This window comes from Parus major, chromosome 4A (assembly GCF_001522545.3).
Source record: "Parus major isolate Abel chromosome 4A, Parus_major1.1, whole genome shotgun sequence".
Lineage (NCBI taxonomy): Eukaryota > Metazoa > Chordata > Aves > Passeriformes > Paridae > Parus > Parus major.
Window position 1 is genome coordinate 5,352,416 of NC_031772.1, and position 19,063 is coordinate 5,371,478.

At 48.6% G+C, this 19,063-nt stretch overlaps 2 protein-coding genes across 3 annotated transcripts in view; both read left to right on the forward strand.

The window, feature by feature from the left end:
* LOC107203951 (fibronectin type-III domain-containing protein 3a-like) overlaps positions 1 to 11,625 on the forward strand; it is a 39,035-nt gene extending 27,410 nt beyond the window's left edge. For both annotated transcript variants that reach the window (XM_015626646.1, XM_015626647.1), the window contains exons 12-27: positions 239 to 292; positions 968 to 1,089; positions 1,179 to 1,353; positions 1,992 to 2,078; positions 2,403 to 2,541; positions 3,050 to 3,118; positions 3,414 to 3,532; positions 3,635 to 3,740; positions 4,308 to 4,483; positions 4,954 to 5,067; positions 5,573 to 5,722; positions 6,044 to 6,324; positions 6,813 to 7,025; positions 7,539 to 7,705; positions 8,405 to 8,526; positions 9,136 to 11,625. In XM_015626646.1, coding sequence (XP_015482132.1) covers positions 239 to 292; positions 968 to 1,089; positions 1,179 to 1,353; positions 1,992 to 2,078; positions 2,403 to 2,541; positions 3,050 to 3,118; positions 3,414 to 3,532; positions 3,635 to 3,740; positions 4,308 to 4,483; positions 4,954 to 5,067; positions 5,573 to 5,722; positions 6,044 to 6,324; positions 6,813 to 7,025; positions 7,539 to 7,705; positions 8,405 to 8,526; positions 9,136 to 9,453 — 2,412 coding nt within the window. In that variant the 3' untranslated portion in view covers positions 9,454 to 11,625. The remainder of the gene's footprint in view (positions 1 to 238; positions 293 to 967; positions 1,090 to 1,178; positions 1,354 to 1,991; positions 2,079 to 2,402; positions 2,542 to 3,049; positions 3,119 to 3,413; positions 3,533 to 3,634; positions 3,741 to 4,307; positions 4,484 to 4,953; positions 5,068 to 5,572; positions 5,723 to 6,043; positions 6,325 to 6,812; positions 7,026 to 7,538; positions 7,706 to 8,404; positions 8,527 to 9,135) is intronic.
* Positions 11,626 to 14,680: 3,055 nt separating this feature from the next.
* On the forward strand, positions 14,681 to 18,783 carry TAF9B (TATA-box binding protein associated factor 9b). Its single transcript, XM_015625962.2, has 7 exons — positions 14,681 to 14,768; positions 14,856 to 14,937; positions 15,478 to 15,614; positions 16,082 to 16,216; positions 16,855 to 16,936; positions 17,514 to 17,627; positions 18,093 to 18,783. Exons 1-7 carry the CDS (start codon positions 14,718 to 14,720, stop codon positions 18,251 to 18,253), a joined length of 762 nt encoding a protein of 253 aa, XP_015481448.1. The 5' UTR covers positions 14,681 to 14,717; the 3' UTR covers positions 18,254 to 18,783.
* Positions 18,784 to 19,063: the final 280 nt, after the last annotated feature.

Sequence of the window (19,063 nt, forward strand, 5' to 3'; positions counted from 1 at the left end):
TGAGCACACAGTATAAGGCACAAGGAAAAGAGCTCTAGGAATATAATTTGCTTCATTTATAAAATAAAATGATTTATAAGTTCATATTCTAAACTATCACACCTAAAAGAAGAAGCATTAATGCATATGCCTTGTATTAAAAGGCAGTTGGAGTTTAATATTCAATGTGTAATATTTATAAAACACATTTACAACCACTTGATTTTAACTCTTTTTTTCGTTGTTTCTTTATTTTCAGTCCTCAAATGACAATGGTTCCAAAATAACTAATTTTCTTTTAGAATGGGATGAGGTAAGAGCTTTTCTAGTACCAAAAAAAAATCATAATGACATCTGTAGAGCAATTACACTTAAAAATACCCTTTGCTTAGGTACAGCAGCTATTTTGGTACAACTGTCCTGACAATTTTAAAGGAACAAATGATCAGTGGGAAGGGACAGTGTAAAACTGCCTCATTTGTCATCCAGAGCATCAGTAATTCCTGTGTTCTCATGAAATGCATGAGCATTTGGCATCTTTGGGTCATGTCACAAATTTCCCTCAGCTCTTGAGCTCATCTTGCTGAGATGTAATGCAAAGGGATAAAAGACTTCCAGAATGTGTTTTGTTTTCAGCTCAATGGTTTATCATCATTTTGTCTAATCCACAGTACCAAAAGTAATCAGATATCTCAATCTTAATGTGATTAATCACCAAGACTTCCCAGAGTGACCATCAGCAGACTCAGGATGACCATGATGCATTAAATTCTGCATTCTTGAGGCTCAGTAATTTCTTTTTTAATTACTGTTAAATGAGTGAAATGACATTTCTCATGGAAGATGTTCCTGCCAATGGAACAAGATGTGCTTTAATGTCTCTCCCAACCCAAACCAGTTTGAGATTCTGGGATTTAGGAAGATGTGGAGTGAGGAGGGTGACCTTGGCAGGAATCAGGGTGTGACTCTGGATCTCCCTGCGTTCCAGGGGAAGAATGGCCCCTTCAAGGAATGTTACTACGGGCACCTGAAGCAGTACAAGCTCACCAAACTCGCTCCCTCCACAAGATACTCCCTCAGACTGGCTGCTAAAAACGACATTGGAATGAGGTAACCAGGAGCCCAGGGACACCAAATGATGGATTTCCCCCTGGATTCCATCAGCTGCTGCTCACCCTTCTTCAAAATCTCCTCCCCAGTGGGTTCAGTGAGACGGTGACGTTCGGCACAGCCGGGGTTGTCCCGCCAGCCCCGGCGCCGCCCACGCTGCTGGAAGCAGGAGTGACCTGGATGGCCCTGGGATGGAGCCCTCCTGCAGGAGGGGCCTTGGATGACTCCCTCACCTACAGCCTGGACATGGAAGAAGAAGGTTCTGTAAGTGTTGGGCTTTGTGTGGCAACTTCCTTCATAGTGCTGAAATAAAAATGAACTGTTTTTTTACCTTCCGATAAATGGTTGGCAAGTATTGCATGGAGCTCATGGCAGAGAGAGACAGCATTGCATGGAATTCATGGCAGAGAGTATTGCATGGAATTCATGGCAGAGAGAGACAGCATTGCATGGAATTCATGGCAGAGAGTATTGCATGGAATTCATGGCAGAGAGAGAAAACATTGCATGGAATTCATGCCACAGAGTATTGCATGGAATTCATGGCAGAGAGAGACAGCATTGCATGGAATTCATGGCAGAGAGAGACAGCATTGCATGGAATTCATGGCAGAGAGTATTGCATGGAATTCATGGCAGAGAGAGAAAACTTGGTGTGGAATTCATGCCACAAGGTATTGCATGGAAATCATAGCACAGGGATCAAATACTGCATGGAATTCATGATAGAGATAAAATATTGTATGGAATTCATGGCAGAGATAAAGTATTGTGTGCAGTTCATGGCATAAAGTGCTGTGTGTAATTCATGGCACAGCAGTGAAGTTTGAGATTAAAAAAATGTGATTTACCCACCTTAAAAATCAGTGACTCTGCTCATCCTTTTTTCCCCTCCTTGCCAGGGCTATGGATTCCAGCCCCAGTACAATGGAGATGAGCTCTCATGCACTTTAAGAAACCTGAGGAGGAGTACATCCTATAAGTTCAGGGTTTGTACCATAGTTTGTTCCTAATTTCATGTGCTTTCCTGGCTTTGGCATTTTCCAGCAAATTTTTCAGCTTTGTATGGAGACAGCAGGAATTCACCTGTTGTCCCAGCAGTTATCTGTTGTTAGAGCAGGTTTGGTGAAGTAATAATACAAATCAGGTTTTTTGCACCAGCTAATTTTGGTGTGGTTGTCTTTATTTTGGTTGGGTTTTTAATAGAAGATTTTTTTTTAATCATCAGCATGTTTAATTCTCATGTATTATCAACATATATTACTGTCATTAAATAAACCATGTATCTTCTATTCTGTTCCCTCCTCCAACAGCTCTTTGCCTACAACAGTGAAGGAAAAAGCAGTCCCAGTGAGGTGGTGGAGCACAGCACCAAACCTGACAGACCTGGAGCTCCGAGTAAACCTGTTGTAAAGGGCAAGATCCATCCCCACAGTGTGAGAGTCACGTGGGGTAGGTGCCTTGGGGTGTTCCAGTGCTGCTGGGGTGTGGACAGCCTCTCTCTGATTAAATGAGGGGGAACTCAGGCTGATTATTTATCTGCAGGTATTGTTGTTGCAGGACAAACACTCAACATTACCCAAAAATGGTTTATTCTGGGGCTGTGGTACCACATTCCCATACCATGGTGTTCATTCATTTTTCAGAAGCAGTGACTGCTGTGATAATACCCTCTGGGTTTTCTCTGATGTTTAAATAATTCTTCTGTTCACTTAAAAAATAAGAGCTGATACCTGAAATTGGGAGTGTTTTCCCAGTTACTCTTCCTGACACAATCATGATTAATAATAGGAGGAAAATTGCTCTGAAAAACATATTATGAATAATTAAGTACACTGGTTTCTCTTGCTAGTTGACTTTTTTGTTTGAAAGAATATGAATATGTTCACTGGAAAAGCTGCTAACAAAATAATGCCTTGATAATAAACCTTCTGTAACTTAAGGTGTTGATTTCTTTCAGAACCCCCCAAGGATAATGGAGGATCAGACATTTATAAATACATTTTGGAAATCTCTGAGGCATCAGTTGGTAAGGAATCACCTTTGTGTACCAGTACAGTACTCAGTCTCCATCCCTGGAGGTATTTAATTCACATTTAGATGTGGGACATGGTTTAGACTTGGATTTTGGGGATGTTTTCCAACTTAAATAATGCTTTACTCCAGCAGTCACTTCTGATTTCACACGTGTGTGTTGTGTTGTACATGTTCTCTGTATAATTAATCATTTCAAATTAATTCTCTGGTTTGACTGCCTTAATAATTGTGTGAGAGAATTTTCAGGTGAGATTTTTGAAAGGGTAAAGTGCTTTTCCTTTCGTCAGGAGCGAGGTGGGAGCCCATTTACAGCGGAGCCCAGCGGGAACACGTCTGTGACCACCTCAGGCCTGGCACCTCCTACAGACTGCGGGTGTCCTGTGCCAGTAAAGGTGGGGACAGCCAGGTGAGCAGCAGGAGGGGAAAGGTGCTTCTGGAAACCATTTCTCTTCATGTTTTAGCAAAATGCTTTGTGTCTGTGCTCTGCAATGATCTGTGTCCCTGGCAGGCCTCTGATGTCACGACTGTCACGACAGCAGCCGTTCCCCCTGGGCCCTGTCCTGCCCCGGCCCTGGTGGGCAAAGCCAAGCCCAAGGAAATCACTTTGCAGTGGGGTAAGCTCCAGAGTTGCATTAAAACACTGCTCTGATGTCAATCATCCAAATCAAAAATCTAGAGAACTCTTCAGGTGGAAAAAAAAAGTAAAAATAAAAATACAGAGATGCTGCCCGTGACCTCAGGGTTTTTCTTAAAACCCTAAACTTGGGGTGGGGTTTTTGGTTTGTTTTGTGGGAGTTTTTTTAAGAAGACCAAAGCTTCTGCCCACCTCTGGTAGGGTGGTACAGCGAGATTTAAGCAGACATAAATATTTTCCAGTAAGAAAACTTCCTGTCTGCTCATGACTGACACCTGCTTGGCAATTTAAAAATCAACTCTTGTTTTATTGCTGTTATCAGCAAAGGAGATAAGCAAAAATTAATGAAGATAACACTGTTTTGTGAAGAAAACAGAAAAAATCCATGAAAAAACCCTGATGAAGGCCATCTTAAACTAATTATCAGTACCTGGGGGGAAAAAGCAAGCTTCATGAAGTGTTTCTGCTTATATACATGACAAGAGCCTGCCCTAACTTAGGGAATTTAGAAATTAATAGGAAAATCCAATCTCTTTTTGTTTGCCAGGCCCCCCAGCTGTGGATGGAGGCTCTGAGATCACTGAGTATCTCCTGGAGATGGGCAGCTCGGAGCAGGAGGAGCGCAGGGTGGTTTATCAAGGCCCAGCAGCTGAGTTTGGAGTGACCAACCTGCTCCCAGGGAGAACCTACAGCTTCTGGCTCCGGGCAGGGAACAAAGTCGGGGTAACCACTGCACTCACCACATCCCACTGATTCACACAAGGGACAGCAGAGATGGTGCTGAGGGGATTTTGTAGCCTGTGTGGTGTGAACCTGTTGTTTGTGCCTTTGGAGATGTTGGGTGGGTTACCCCGAGCTCAGGCTCTACAGATGTTTTGTGGAAGGGGTGTGTGCCAGCTGTGCCAGCTTGGGAAAAGTGTGGGATAAGCGTTGGTGGCATAAAAGTCTTTGTGAAACAGTCCCCAGCTGCTGCTGGAAGGCAGAGCCTGCCTGGGGGAGGGAGGAGTTACAAAACCCTGGGAGGAGCTGAGGTGTGGGAACAGGGGCCAAGTACCTGCAAGGAATCTGAAACTGAGGCCTGAACTCTGCTGTTTACTTCCCTGTCAAGTTAAAAACTGTTCGTTTGCTTCACTTGCACATCAGTTCTTGCCCTGGTGCTGTTGCTGTGTTCATACTGCGTTGTTTTCCTGCAGTTTGGCCCCCACTCTGAAAAGGCAGAGCTCTGCACTGCTCCAGGACCCCCTGAGCAGTGCTGCAAACCCCTGATAACCTGCAAAAGTGCAACTTGTGCTGTGGTTTCCTGGGAGGTAGGTGTTGATGGCTTCCAGTACCACCCAAATTAGTGTTTGGCTTTTAAAATTGTTGTGACACATTTATGATATGGAGAAAGTGGAGAAATAGGATGTGTAGAGGTGGAATATTTTAATATTTTATGCCCATTTCTTTATACATATCTGTGTTGGATTTGTAAACTTTGGGAGTTATTAATTACAGTTTTAACTGGACAAATTGGGTGGCATTTAATCCTCCTCATGGTGTGGTAATTAATATATAGTGAATTGAGTGGTAAGAGATTGTGGGTCAGTCAGAATTCTGGTGTGAACTGTGGTAGTGTTACAGCCACCTTTTTAATTAAAATCCCTTGGAAGAGACCTAAGGTTTCAACCCCAGTGCTTCCAAAGGTTGGATTTGATGATCTTGGAGGTGTTTTCCAGCGTTTTCTGTGACTCTCACCCAGTGTCTCAGTGTAACCCTGGGTGCTGGGGGTGTGTAAGTGCAAGAGCTGAGCAGAATTTCTCCCTCACCTCACAGAGCCCCGCGTGCAACGGAGCAGAAATCACCGAGTACAGGCTGGACTGGGGCCAGGTGGAGGGGTCCATGCACATCATCTACACTGGCCCCTGCCAGAGCTATGAGGTCAAGGGGCTCACACCTGCAACCACCTATTACTGCAGAGTCCAGGTAGGAAAAGCCTTTTGGTGCCACTGAGCACTTGCAGTTTGGGGAGAAACTCCAGCTAGAGAGGAATAAAGTCATGTGCTGTCACCTGCTCATGCAATAGAGAAGGTAATTGGGAAAAACACTTCCCTTGTCCCCCAGTCCCTCCTCATTCCCTGAATCTGGAAAAGTTTAAATGCAGTGTGCTGTGAAATACCAGATGCTGTGCCCTGTTGACAAATTATTCAGGTGATTTTCCACTCTCTCCCATGTTGCTTTTAAGAACACACAGGAGGCTGTGAGAGCCGTGAACAGAGTTGGTAACTCCTGTGTGGTGTCTTTCAGGCCCTGAACGTGGCTGGGGCGGGGCTGTTTGGGGACACGGGCATGGTGACCACGCCTCCATCAGTGCCCGCAGCCGTGGCCGTGCTCCACTTACTTGAAGAGGATCAGATGGAAATTTCCCCTCCTTTCTCCACGTGCCTTGCAATCCAGTGGGAAGAGCCCTGCTGCCACGGGGCAGAGATCACAGGGTACAACATCGAGTATGGGGAGAAGCAGCTGGTCACTGTGGGGAGAAACACGACCCATGTCCTTGAGAATCTGCTGCCTGACACCCTGTACAGGTAAGAATTATTCTGAAATCACATTTGTAGGATTTGAAAGTCCTTTGAGGGCAGTGCTTTAAATTTTTAGAGCAATTTTTCATGCAGCTTACAGACTGGCTAATTCACCCTGCAACTCCAAAAAGACAAAAAGACACTCCTAAAATTGTCATATCCAGACCAAGCATGATGTTGGCAGGAGTGAGGTCGTGGTTGGTGTTAAGGTTCATATTCTGTCTCAAAGCCAAGACTTTAAGGTTCCTGGGTTTAGAATTTTTCTCTGGGCTGCTCAGGTGTGTGGCCAGTAGAAGATGGATGGACAGGTAAGAGCAGAGCAGGGGTTCCTCTTACCTCAGTCTTGGTTAAGCTTGGAAAGCTGAAGTTCAGGTTTCATTTCTAACTGTATCTTAATTGCTTTACCGTTTGGAGTTATACTCTGTACCCCTTTTAACTCTTGCTTTGTTACCCAGCACATTGCTGACCATGTGGCTGTTCTCTCCCATTCCCAGGATCAGGATACAGGCCATCAACAGCTTTGGAGTCGGTCCTTTCAGTCATTCCATGAAAGCCAAAACCAAACCACTACCTCCTGACCCTCCCCACCTGGAATGTGTGGTCTTCAGCTACCAGAGCCTTAAACTGAAATGGGGAGAAGGGCCCAGCAGAGCTTTAATTCCCAACCCTACTCAGTTCAACCTGCAGATGGAGGACAGGTTTGGCAGGTGAGACCATTAAGGATCTTGTGGTTTTACATGTCAAGTTTTTTAAGGTGTTTTATGTTATTCTCTGTTCTGTTTGCATCACTGAGTCATTTGGGCATCCCAGAGTTTGTCCTTTGGAAGTTTTGCATCTCATCTTTCAATCAGAAATGCTGTCAAAGACTTGGACTTGTGCTGCTTGTAAACAGTAAATACAATTTAAAGAATAAATACCTTAGCACTGTCCTGTGCTGGCAGGGTTATTTCTGGACATTCAAAACAAAGTCTGGTCTGCATATAAGAAACAGGAGTTGGCCAGCTGTTCTTTAGATGGAAATTTCAATTTATTTTGGATATTCAAGAGTTGTTCTCTTGAGTCAGAGTTGGGCCCTGCAGCCTCAGTGGGAAGAGGCCTGGGACACCCGGAATGCAGCATCACTTCTTTGTCCTTAACTCAAATCCGAGTGTTTCAGGTCTGACACTGCCCTACACGTTGGTGATTGCTGGGTAACCCTATGTGTGTTCTGTGTCCCCCAGGTTTGTGACAGTCTACAATGGTCCCTGTCACACCTACAAGGTGCAGAGGCTCAGCGAGTCCACCACGTACCATTTCCGCATCCAGGCGTACAACGATGCTGGGGAAGGAGCCTTCTCGGAGGTCTGTGCTTTCACCACCACCAAGTCTCCACCTGCTCCTCTCAAAGGTGAGCTGGCACTGCCCTGGCAACTGCTGCAATCCTACCCTACTGATGGGTAGGATTGAGTCCTACAGCTGACCCTCAGCCAGTCTTTGCAGGGACAGAGACACAAACTTGCTCTGAGGGGCTTTGTCTGGGTGTGAAAAAGGCTTTTTTTGTTGTCATCACTCCTGCACTGCAGCTCTTCCATCCCTGAACTGAGCATTCCCACCTTGGCTCAGCTGGAAAGGCATTTTGCAGGGTTATCTATTGAAGTTACAGCAGAGTGTAGGCGAGTGAGGGCACAGTTATTCCTCTGACCTTCACTTTTTAACATGGATGTGATAGGTCATCTTTGAAGTCACTGTGAAGGTCTGAGTGCTGAGTGCCTGAAGCAAAATTAATTAACTGAACCACAGTTAGAACATCATTTCAGCTCTGCACATGGACAGAAATGCTGGGTTCTGTAGTGACTTGAAAGTGCTGCTCCTCTTTACAAACATGGGCACATCCTGGCAGCTCAAAAAGACCAACAAGTGTAACCTACACGTAACAATGATCATTTTTTAAGTTCATGTCATCAAAGAGAATAAAAAGAAAGAAGCAAATCTGAATTGCTTTAATTGCTGAATTGCATTGGAATGAGTTGCCTCTAGGCATGGCAGCTGTACATTTGTAGAGACCATTGTTCTTTTTCTAAAACACCAACAAATCACTATTTTCCAGCACCCAAAGTGATTCAGCTGGAAGAAAACACTTTGGAAATCACATGGGAGCCTCTACAGCCGATGAAAGGAGATTCCATTGTTTACATCCTTCAACTTGCTGCTGGCAGAGAGTTTGATCAGGTACCTTTAATGCGGCATTGGGAATGTGAGGGGTTTTTACTGGGAAAAATTATTACCAAAAAAAAGGTGTGGATATTTCTTGTGGAAAGGTATCCCTGCCCAAGGCAGAGGGTGGAATGAGATGGGCTTTAAGGTCTCTTCTGACCCAAACTATGCTGTGATTCTATGATTTGAAGGTTTAAATTCTGTTTGGGGAGGTGACAGGTGACTGACTTCTCATTTCAGAAAGTGTGAAGTGGGTGGGCACTGGTTTGTCCTGTTCTCCCAACAATTCCTTTGGCTCTTGATTCTTAATCCTGATGGTCTGTGGTGCCACTGCCTCAGCTAATCAGAGAGTCTGCTTTGGTGGGGGAGCTTTAAGGAAGAAAATGCAGGGTAATTTTTTTTTTCTCCTTTCTGAGCCTCCCAGCCCAGGTGAGGCCTCAGTGTGGGGTTTGGCAGGAAATTCAATGAATTGTGAATTATCCAGAGATCTAAGCTGGGATTTTATGGAACTGGGGAGAGGAGGGGAGCTCCAGGCTGTGCCCAGCACTGCACACACCCCTGGAGCAGGACAGGCAGTTGCAGAGTGAGATGCTCCTGACTGAAGTGGCTCCTGTCTCCTGCCAGGTGTACAAGGGCTCCGAGCCGTGTTTCCGGCTGCCGGCCGCGCAGACGAACTGTGAGTACCGCGCGCGCGTCTGCGCCGGCCGCCAGTGCCACGACCTGCCGGGCTGCCCGGAGCTCTACGGCCCCTACAGCCCCAGCAGCGTGTTCTGCTGCCAGCGCCGGGAGCCGGGCCCCGCCGCAGCCCCGGCCGGCGCCGAGCTGGCGCAGAGCGGCAAGCGGCTGCGCGAGGAGCGCGTCATCGCCGTCGCGCTGCTCTGCGGCTTCGCCGTGGTTGCCATCCTCTTCGCCGTGGTCATCCAGTACTTCGTCATCAAGTAGGGCAGAGCTGGCCCCGCTCAGCTGTCTGTACAGAGCTCTCTGGGGTATTTATGGGTAGTTCAATGAAATCCTAGCTGGGAACCCCTCGCTCCGTGCGTTCCCGCTCCTGCTGCTGGGGCTGGCTCGGCAGATCCTTTCCAAATGCTGGACACTGATTTCCTGTAGAAAGGGTGATCCTGGGGCCTCTGCAATCAGGGTGAGCTGTTAGAGAACAGCAATCAGCTGCCTTACGGTGCACACTGGGGGGGTGTGCACGCTCCTCCTCTCTCCCCATCCCAGCCAGTTGGAGAGGGAAGGCATTGCTAGAACAGTCCTTTCCCAGCACCACCAGAGCAGCGGGAGGCGATGGCTGTTCCATCAGGTTTTGCTGTAGTTTGATATCCATGAAATCCAGCAGCACAAGTGCTTGAGCTTAGAGCAGAACTGCAGAGCCTACTAGAGCATACCACATTTACTAGACTGTAGAAGGAAAGCAGAATATTGACTTAGTGATATTACTACTTTACAGTTATTTTAATACTTGGGATTCAGTAATAATCATTTCAAGTGTTGGAGTAGAGGGTGCCAGGGTTTTTTAGGGTTTTAATCCAAACCAATGCCAGCAGGACGCGGCGCTCGGCCGGGATGCCCAGGAAAGGCTCTGCCCGGAATGTTCCTGCTGTCCTGAGCAGCTTTGGCCCAATCCACATTTCACTCTCAGTGCCTGAGAGAAAAGTAATTCCCTGTGCAGCGTGCTCAGAACAGCACAGGAGTTGTCTTTAAGGAGAAAGAGTGCATTTATGATAAATGTTACACTATTTGGCTCAAACTGAGCAAATGTTTTTGTACTATTATTAACCTAAAAAATAAAAGTTCAGCCTGCTTTGGGTGCCCTTCTAACTTAACCCCAACGAGCAAATTGTACGTGAGAGAACTCTTTTTAGCTAACGTTTATACAATGTTTTAAACTTGCTATCCCAGTGGTAGCAGCTTCACATTCCATGGTTTTCCTGTTGGGAATGTTCAGCCTGCTATGAACTTGTCTGAAACTCGTCCTGGTTGGCTGGGGGATATTTTTGTGGACACTGTGCACTACATTTGACTGTTGTGTTCCATCTGCTTGTGAATCCCTGAGGAGGAGCCTGACAGCTCCTGGCTCCATTAGATCAAAGCTTTTGAAAGCTGGAATTCACAGATTTCCATGGTTTCTGGATGGGTCTTGCCAACAGCATTTGGAACATGCCACAGAACAGTAGATTTAGGGTATTTTGCAAAGTCTGTGGCTCCACTTTGGCCATCAGAGCGATGCACTTGTGGGTGGGAGGGTGGATGTGACAGAGCTACAGGCGATGTGTTTCCAGTAATTAATTAATCACTTTTAAGGGTCTTTCTCCTACAGCAGTTGAGGAATAACGTTGTGTTAGAGTTTGAGGCATTGTGTTGTATTTCAGATGTGGAAAACCTAAATTATGACCTAGTATCACTTAATCCTCTTCACAGTAGATTGATGGTGCAATCTGAAATTCATCTTTTCAAAACGTACTCTTCATTTTTGTACTCTATTTATTTTGATTAAAAGTCCTGGAAAAAAACAAAAATGTATGTTTGAATGTATTGTTCTACTTGTAGCAGAACTTTAAGTTAATCATTTATTATATCATAGAAATCTCTCCCTGCAGTGTCAGAGTTTTATACAGATATTAGTCTCTAGTTTGCAGAAGAGTTTACAATCTGTCTCTATTTTCCTCATAGTCTCCCTTTAGCAGATAAACTGCCTGCAGCAAATCTCCGTTGCCAAAGGGTTCTTTCTTAACTCCTTAGAACCAGCTTGTAGAGGTTTATTTGGCAATAATAATCCTGAAACTAGGATGGCAGAGTAAATACTAACAGGTCACCACTGCTAAAAAATGAAATTGAATCCTTTTGTAGTTGCCACAAAATGCTCATATTTCCAGAAAATATCCAGGATTTATACTGCAATACAGATTTTCCATCAGCTGTTGTCCATTCCAGAAGGATGTACCCTCGTGGCATTAATGTATTTTAGGCATCTTCAGTTTTCTTGTGTTGTCATTTTTGAGGTATCTCAAACGTATGTTAAAGCTGCCATGCATTGTATTACTAAATTGTAACTATCAAATAGATAATATATTTAATACAGCCAATAAATAATACAAATGTATTCAGATTTGACTCCGAGCTCCTGTGCTTTTGTGGGATTTGGTCTCACTTGTGTCACGTGTAATTTAAGGGAAGGGAACACGCTCAGTTGTCATCAAGAGCTGAATTTACTCGGGACCCTTGGAATATCACTTCCATTTCTCCTCACTCTGCAGGAAGAACCTGCAGTTCCCAGGTGAGGTAGAGCAGTTCTTTGATACTGAAAATTGAAATCATTTGGGGCTGATTACAAATTTTCCATCATTTTGTGTTGACTCATGGCCTTTCCCCCTTGAGCTCTTCCCCAGCATTTGCTGCTGAGTGTGGAATTTCTCCTGACAGTGCCTTAATGATCTGATGAAGGGAAAGGCTTTCTTTGACCTCATTCCCAAGGAGACAGCTGGACACGTAGCCTGGATAAACGTAGCACTTCAGGGATGAGGAGCTGGAAGACCCTGGGGTGGAGGAGGCAAGGGGAATGGGGGACAGTGAGGGAATCCTAAGGGAAAGCTCTGGGAAGCTGGAAGCACAGGGCCAAAGGGAACAGGGATGCCCAGAAGCAGGATGTGTCCTGCCACAGTCCTCAGAATTCCTCCAGAACCCGAGAATGGGGCTCTAGCAGAAGTGAGACAGGTATCATCTATAAAACAAACCTCCTCCCCCTCCTTGGAGCTCTGTGCAGTTCTGCTCCCAAGGACTACTCAAAAGCCAGAGTTTTGTGGAGCCAAATAGTGTGGGATTGGTGCTGGAAAGGTCAGAGCTGAGCACAGGCACTGCATTGTCCAGAAAATCCCAGACCTGACGTTAGGGAGATTCCTGCTGCCCTTTCCAAGAGGCAGAAGCTCTGGCTGGGGTTGTTCTTGCAGATTTGGACACCTCCCAACAAGAAAGGCTGTCCTTGTGCCAGGGCTCTGCATGGCTGCACCCTGAACACTTCAACAATTCCTATCCGGGAAGGAATTCCCAGTGAAATTTCACAGAATCGTGGAATGGGTTGGGTCAGGACAGACCTTAAAGCTCATCTTGTTCTCTTGTCAGACAGGGACACCTTCCCCTCTACCAGGTTGCACCAAATCCTATCCATCCTGGCCTTGAACACTTCCAGGGATTTAAAATCTAAGGGATTTAAATCCTGCACCCTGAACAGAGCCACGTGCCCAGGCTCTGCTCCTGATTTCTCCAACAGATGATTCCCAGCTGGCCAGCAGCTGCCTGGGATGAATGACCCGCGGCAGACAGAGGAGTCGGCACCGGGCCAGGACATGCCATGACCCCATTTCCTGTTTTCTGATGCTGAAAACAGCCCCAGTGTCTGAGCAGAGGGGAAGGGTGGCTGCTCTTCCATTGGGTCAGCATGTGGTGCCTATGGAATGTGTCTTTCTGCATTTATCCTGGAGAAAAGGAGGCTCAGGGGGACCTTCTGGCTCTGCACAACTCTCTGATAGGAGGGGACAGCCAGGGGGATCGGGCTCTGCTCCCAGGGAACAGGGACAGGAGGAGAGGGAACGGCCTCAAGCTGTGCCAGGGTGGGTCAGGTTGGACATCAGCAGGAATTTCTCCATGGAAAAGGTTGTTAAACATCGTAACTGCCCAGAGAGATGTCCCTGGAGGTGTCGAGGGAAGGACTGGATGTGGCTCTCAGTGACAAGGTGGACATCAGGCACACCTTGGACTCGATGGCCTTGGAGGGCTTTTCCAACCTCATTGATCCCGTGATTCCCACCACGGCTGTGCCCCACAGGACTGTGTGGGGAGAAGCATCCATGGCCAGGAAGGCTTTTATGGCCCTGGGGACAGGTGGCTGTCCTGTGGGAACTGGCTCTGCCTGTCTTCTGCTGCTCTCCTCGCAGAAATCCTGCAGGTAGCTCCTGGTTGTGCTTCCCAGTGTGGAAAGTCACCTGTGGGCAGGTGGAGAAGGTGGCATGTGAGGCAGAAGAGTCATGCACTGGGTTTAGGGATAAATCCTGAGTCCCATGGAAGTGCAAACCATCGTTTTCTTTCCTGCCTCGGGAATAAATTGTGTGACAGCCCACAGCTCCATGTGCCAAGTTCCAGCCTGATCCCAGCCTGTGGAGGAGCTCCTCTTCCTGTTTCCTAAAGAAAGGAGAAAGAAAAGTGGATTTTGTTTCTTGACTAAGGTCAGTGTCTGAAATCCCTCCTCCCTCCTCCTCCCAGGATGTTTTTGTGTGACACCCTCTGACTCATGGAAGTCAAATGACTTGGCCTCAGAGCAGCCTCAGCACAGGATTCTGGCACAGGAATGCTGTGCTGGCTGAGGGGTTTCCAGCTGCTCCAGGCTCTGCTGGAGCTGTGGGGCTGCTCCTGTTCCCCAGGCTGATCCCAGGGCAGGGTTGGGATGTGTTTCCATCCAGGTTGGCTGATCCAGGTGCTGAATGCCTCCCTGGGCATGGATGGGGAGCTCCAGAGCTGCTGCTGGAATGTTCCACAGGGCGGATCGGAGGGAGCAGCTCCAGGTTTCTCCATGTCTGAGGAACTGGGATGGGAGTCCCTGGCACATCCTCTTCCTCCACACCTGGCTGCACTCGGGCCATCCTGGGTTATAACAACACATTGCAACAGCTTCAGGAACGGTGCTGATCGCCTGCCTGACAAAATCACAACAAAACTTTATTTTTGGTTCTGTTTTGCCTCAGAAAGTGAGAAACTGACAAAACACATATGGAATGTGCTCTAAATGCCTTCCAAATCCAGTCAGCTGCCATGAAAACAAGCTTTAGAAAGCTTTTAAATTTGCTTCCAAAGTGGAACCTTTTATTTTCAGAACAGTGGGAGCACACTGTCATTTTTAGTTAATCCTGGGAATGCTGGCAATTTAAAAAGTGGCTTCAGAGCTGTAAATGCAATAACAAAACATCTCCTCCTGCATCACCACAGGGCAGATGGGGAGCACTGGGCTGTCTACAGCAGGGGGAGTGGGAAAACAGTCACTTGAATCCAGAAGATTTGGTCTGTGCATCCGTTGGCCTGCATGAATATTTATAGTAAAATTAATTTCTGTCTGCCAGGCCGCGTCTCCATGGTAATCCCGCTAGGCCGCGTCTCCATGGCAACACCGCCCTCCCGGCCGCCGTAGCCGCGCCCTTTGTGTCACATGACCGGAAACGATGGAGGCGGCCAAGATGGCGTCTCCCAAGAGCGCCCCTAAAGACGCGCAGGTACCGCGGGGTCCGGGGGGATCCGGGCGGGATCGGAGGCTGCCGAGGGGCTCGGGGGACTGAGCGGTGCCTGTGTTCCCCTCGCAGGTGATGGCGCAGATCCTCAAAGACATGGGAATCACAGAGTACGAGCCGCGTGTCATCAACCAGATGCTGGAGTTCGCCTACAGTAAGCGGGGCCGGGCGGGAAGTGCGCAGGGAAGCCCCGGGTGGAGCAGGGAAGTGTTGTGTGGAGCAGGGAAGTGTTGTGTGGAGCAGGGAAGTGTTGTCTGGAGCAGGGAAGTGTTGTCTGGAGCAGGGAAGTGTTGTGTGGAGCAGGGAAGCGCTCTCTGAATCCGTGCTTCCACGGAAGCTCCCCTGTCAGACTCGGTGACCGTGGAGATCTTTTCCAGCTGTAATTCTGTGATTCTTTGAAAGTAATCACAGAATCACAAATCCCAGGATGGTTTGGGCAGGGACACCTTCCACTATCCCAGGCTGCTCCAAGCCCATCCAGCCTGGCCTGGGACACTTCCAGGGATCCAGGGACAGCCACAGCTTCTCTGGGCCCCCTGTGCCAGGGCCCGACAGGGAGGAATTCCTTCCCATTGTCCCATCCCTCGGGCAGTTTGAGCCGTATCCGGAGGCCACAGAATTTTCAGTGCCACCTGGGTGAGATCAGGGAGCATTTCACTTAGCCCAGCCTCAGCCCAGAGCCTGTTTCCCCCAGGATACGTGACCACCATCCTGGAGGACGCCAAGATCTACTCGAGCCACGCCAAGAAGTCGAGCGTGGACGCGGACGACGTGCGCCTGGCGATCCAGTGCCGCACTGACCAGTCCTTCACATCGCCCCCGCCCCGGGACGTGAGTACAGCCACGGGCAGCATCCCTGGGGCTGGGACACGACACGGGGGTGGGGCTGGGACACGGGGGTGGGGCTGGGACACAGGTTTGTGGCCAGGACAGGGAATGTCACCGGGACACAGGGATGTAGCTGGGACATGGGGATATCAGCAGGACACGGGGCTGTCCCCAGGACACAGGGATGTGGCAGGGACATGGGGCTGTCCCCAGGACACGGGGCTGTCCCCAGGACACGGGGCTGTCCCCAGGACACGGGGCTGTCCCCAGGACACAGGGATGTCCCCAGGACACGGGGCTGTCCCCAGGACACGGGGCTGTCCCCAGGACACGGGGCTGTCCCCAGGACACAGGGATGTGGCAGGGACACAGGGATGTCCCCAGCACACGGGGATGTGGCAGGGACACAGGGATGTCCCCAGCACACGGGGATGTGGCAGGGACACAGGGATGTGGCCGTGTCTCTGCAGTTCCTGCTGGACATTGCCCGGCAGAAGAACCAGACGCCGCTGCCGCTGATCAAGCCGTACTCGGGCCCGCGGCTGCCGCCCGACAGGTACTGCCTGACCGCCCCCAACTACCGCCTCAAATCCCTGCAGAAGAAGGTAAGGATTGCTCAGGGACTGGGGATTCACCCCTGGGGGGTTGGGAGCAGTGTTAAATTGCAGTTTTCCACACCTCTGAAAGGTGTGTGGGAATTTTGGCCTCTGTGTGTCGGCTTGGAGGTCTCCAGGCTGGATTTGCCAGTTGTTGTTGGTCGATTTTAAGTGGAAATTTTAAAATATGGGAAACTTTAAAGTGTGGGAATATTGTAGTGCTAAAGAAATACTGCAAAATCCCAGAACCACTGAAGCTGGAAAAGCCCTCCTGGATCATCAAATCCAACCTGTGCCTGATCCCCAGCAGAGCACTGAGTGCCACGTCCAGTCATTCCCTGGACACCTCCAGGGATGGGGACTCAAACACCTCCCTAGGCAGCCCCTTCCAATGCCTGACCACTCTTTCCGTGAAGAAATTCCTGCTGCTGTCCAGGGGGAACTGTCAGGTTTAATGTCAGGTTGTCAGAAGCACAAGTCAGGCTTTGGTGTAGATATTAAAGAGTATTTTTTACTTCCACCTCAGTTGTTTTCTGCTTTAGAGGGAAAATATTTCCTTTGCTGGGAAGCCCTGGGTGCTTCAGCGGTGGGGGGACTTTGCTGTTGATTCCAGGCCATTCCCTGATTCCCTGCTTCTCTCCCCACAGGTCTCCTCCACAGCAGGGAGAATCACAGTCCCTCGCCTGAGCGTGGGTGCCGTGAGCAGCAGGCCCAGCACTCCCACTTTGGGTAGGAAACAGCTCCACAGGAGATTCCCACCTTTATTTTAGGAAGGAAAAATAAAGAGGAATAATTTTAAACACTTTTCAGCCCCTGAGGGAATGTCAGGGACTGCCTGACCTTATATTGACAGCATCAGATAGTTAATTTAATAAATTAATCTTTATTATTACAATAACATTTAGATGTAAATGCATTACAGATGTTCTGAATTTGTGATAAATTCTTTATTTAAGGGACTATTCAAGGACTTTACTTAAATTTAAGGTTGTTTTCCTCAATGTCAGTATGATGCTGAATTAAATAGCACCAGGAAAGATCCATTTTTAAAAGGATCTTAAAATTTAGAGCTGTGCCCTAAAAATTAGTGTGTGTGTTAGTAGTCTGGAATTCTGTGGGGCTGGGGTAAATGTGGGAAAATGAGCAAATGTGCCGCTCTGCCTGGAAATCTGACTCCTAATATCTGCTGTCCTTGTGTTCCTGTGCATTCCCACTGTGTCTAAGAGCAGGTTCCGCTTGGGAGGGTGTTTTAGGAGTGTTCCTGGATTTATTTTGATGTATTTTGGTGGGGTTGTGTTGAATCCAGGCACCCCCTCAGCCCAGACCGTGTCGGTGTCAGCCAAGGTGGGAGCGCCGGTGTCGCTGGCGGGGCAGCGCTTCACTGTCCAGATCCCGTCCTCGCAGCCCGCTGGGAAGTCAGGTATTCCTGGGATTCCTGGGATGGGAACAGGGATAACCACACAGCCACAGGGTGCTTGGGTTGGGAGGGAGAAGCTCATCCAGTCCCACCCCCTGCCATGGATACAGACACGTTCCATGCTGCTCCAAGCTGGCCTGCAACACTTGCAGGGATGGGGCAGCCACAGCTGCTCTGGCCAAGATGATGTGGGAATTTCTTCCCCTCTCCCCATTCCAGGAATTTCCAGTGTTAATTCCCATTCCCAGTGCAGCAGTGGCAGCCAGAACATCGCCATCCTGGGCAGTTCCCTCCCACCCTGGCTCCTGTTTCCCTCTCCCCTTTGTGTCCTCAGCCCCCCCAGCATTTCCCCATCCTCCTCTCGGGATGACCCCCCCGGAACGTTCTGGCAGCACGGCGCTTTATGAGCCCGGAATAACGCAGGGATTGCTCCCAGCTTTCAGTGAACCTTTTCCCTGATTCCCACAGCCACTCCCACCACTCCCACGGTGCAGAACGTCCTGATCAACCCCTCCCTCATCGGCCCCAAGAACATCCTGATCACCACCAACATGGTCCCGCCCGGCGCCGCCGACCCCAACCCGCTCAAGAGGAAGCACGAGGACGACGACGACTACGACGCCTTGTGAGGGCCCCCAGCCCCTCCCACGGGATCCACGGAGCCGTTCCCGAGGGATCCACGGAGCCGTTCCCGAGGGATCCACGGAGCCGTTCCCGTGGGATCCATGGAGCCCCTCCCGTGGGATCCATGGAGCCATTCCCGTGGGATCCATGGAGCCATTCCCGTGGGATCCATGGAGCCATTCCCGTGGGATCCACGGAGCCATTTCTGTGGGATCCACGGAGCCGTTCCCGCGGGATCCACGGAGCCGTTCCCGCGGGATCCACGGAGCCGTTCCCACGGGATCCACGGAGCCGTTCCCACGGGATCCACGGAGCCGTTCCCGTGGGATCCATGGAGCCCCTCCCGTGGGATCCATGGAGCCCCTCCCGTGGGATCCATGGAGCCCCTCCCGCGGGATCCACAGAGCCCCTCCCGTGGGATCCATGGAGCCATTCCCGTGGGATTCACACAGACTCTGGAGGGTGGGAATGGGTGGGAAGGCCCCGTTTGGGCCTTGGGAGTGTGGAAATAAAGAGGAGAGTGTTTGTAACCCAGCCTTGGTGTCTTCTGCACACACCTCGGGGAGGGGGCAGGGATTTTTCTATATAATTTCAATATTTTTAATTTATATTTTTATAATTTTTATATTCATTTATATATAATTTTATATACACATATATATTGTTTTTATATATATGTGTTCCCTATCTATATATATGTGTTATTATACACACAGATTTCATTGCTTTATACCCTCAAAACTCCCACTTTTATAATCTATATCATTTATCTATACACATACATAGATATTTATATATGTACATATTCACATGCA

Bases quoted from the DNA above. Each gene is read 5' to 3' on its own strand.
- TAF9B (XM_015625962.2), top strand. From the start codon at position 14,718: ATGGAGGCGGCCAAGATGGCGTCTCCCAAGAGCGCCCCTAAAGACGCG. The intron at 14,769-14,855 runs GTACCGCGGGGT...TTCCCCTCGCAG, and splicing joins GCGCCCCTAAAGACGCGCAG to GTGATGGCGCAGATCCTCAA. The intron at 15,615-16,081 runs GTGAGTACAGCC...GTGTCTCTGCAG, and splicing joins CATCGCCCCCGCCCCGGGAC to TTCCTGCTGGACATTGCCCG.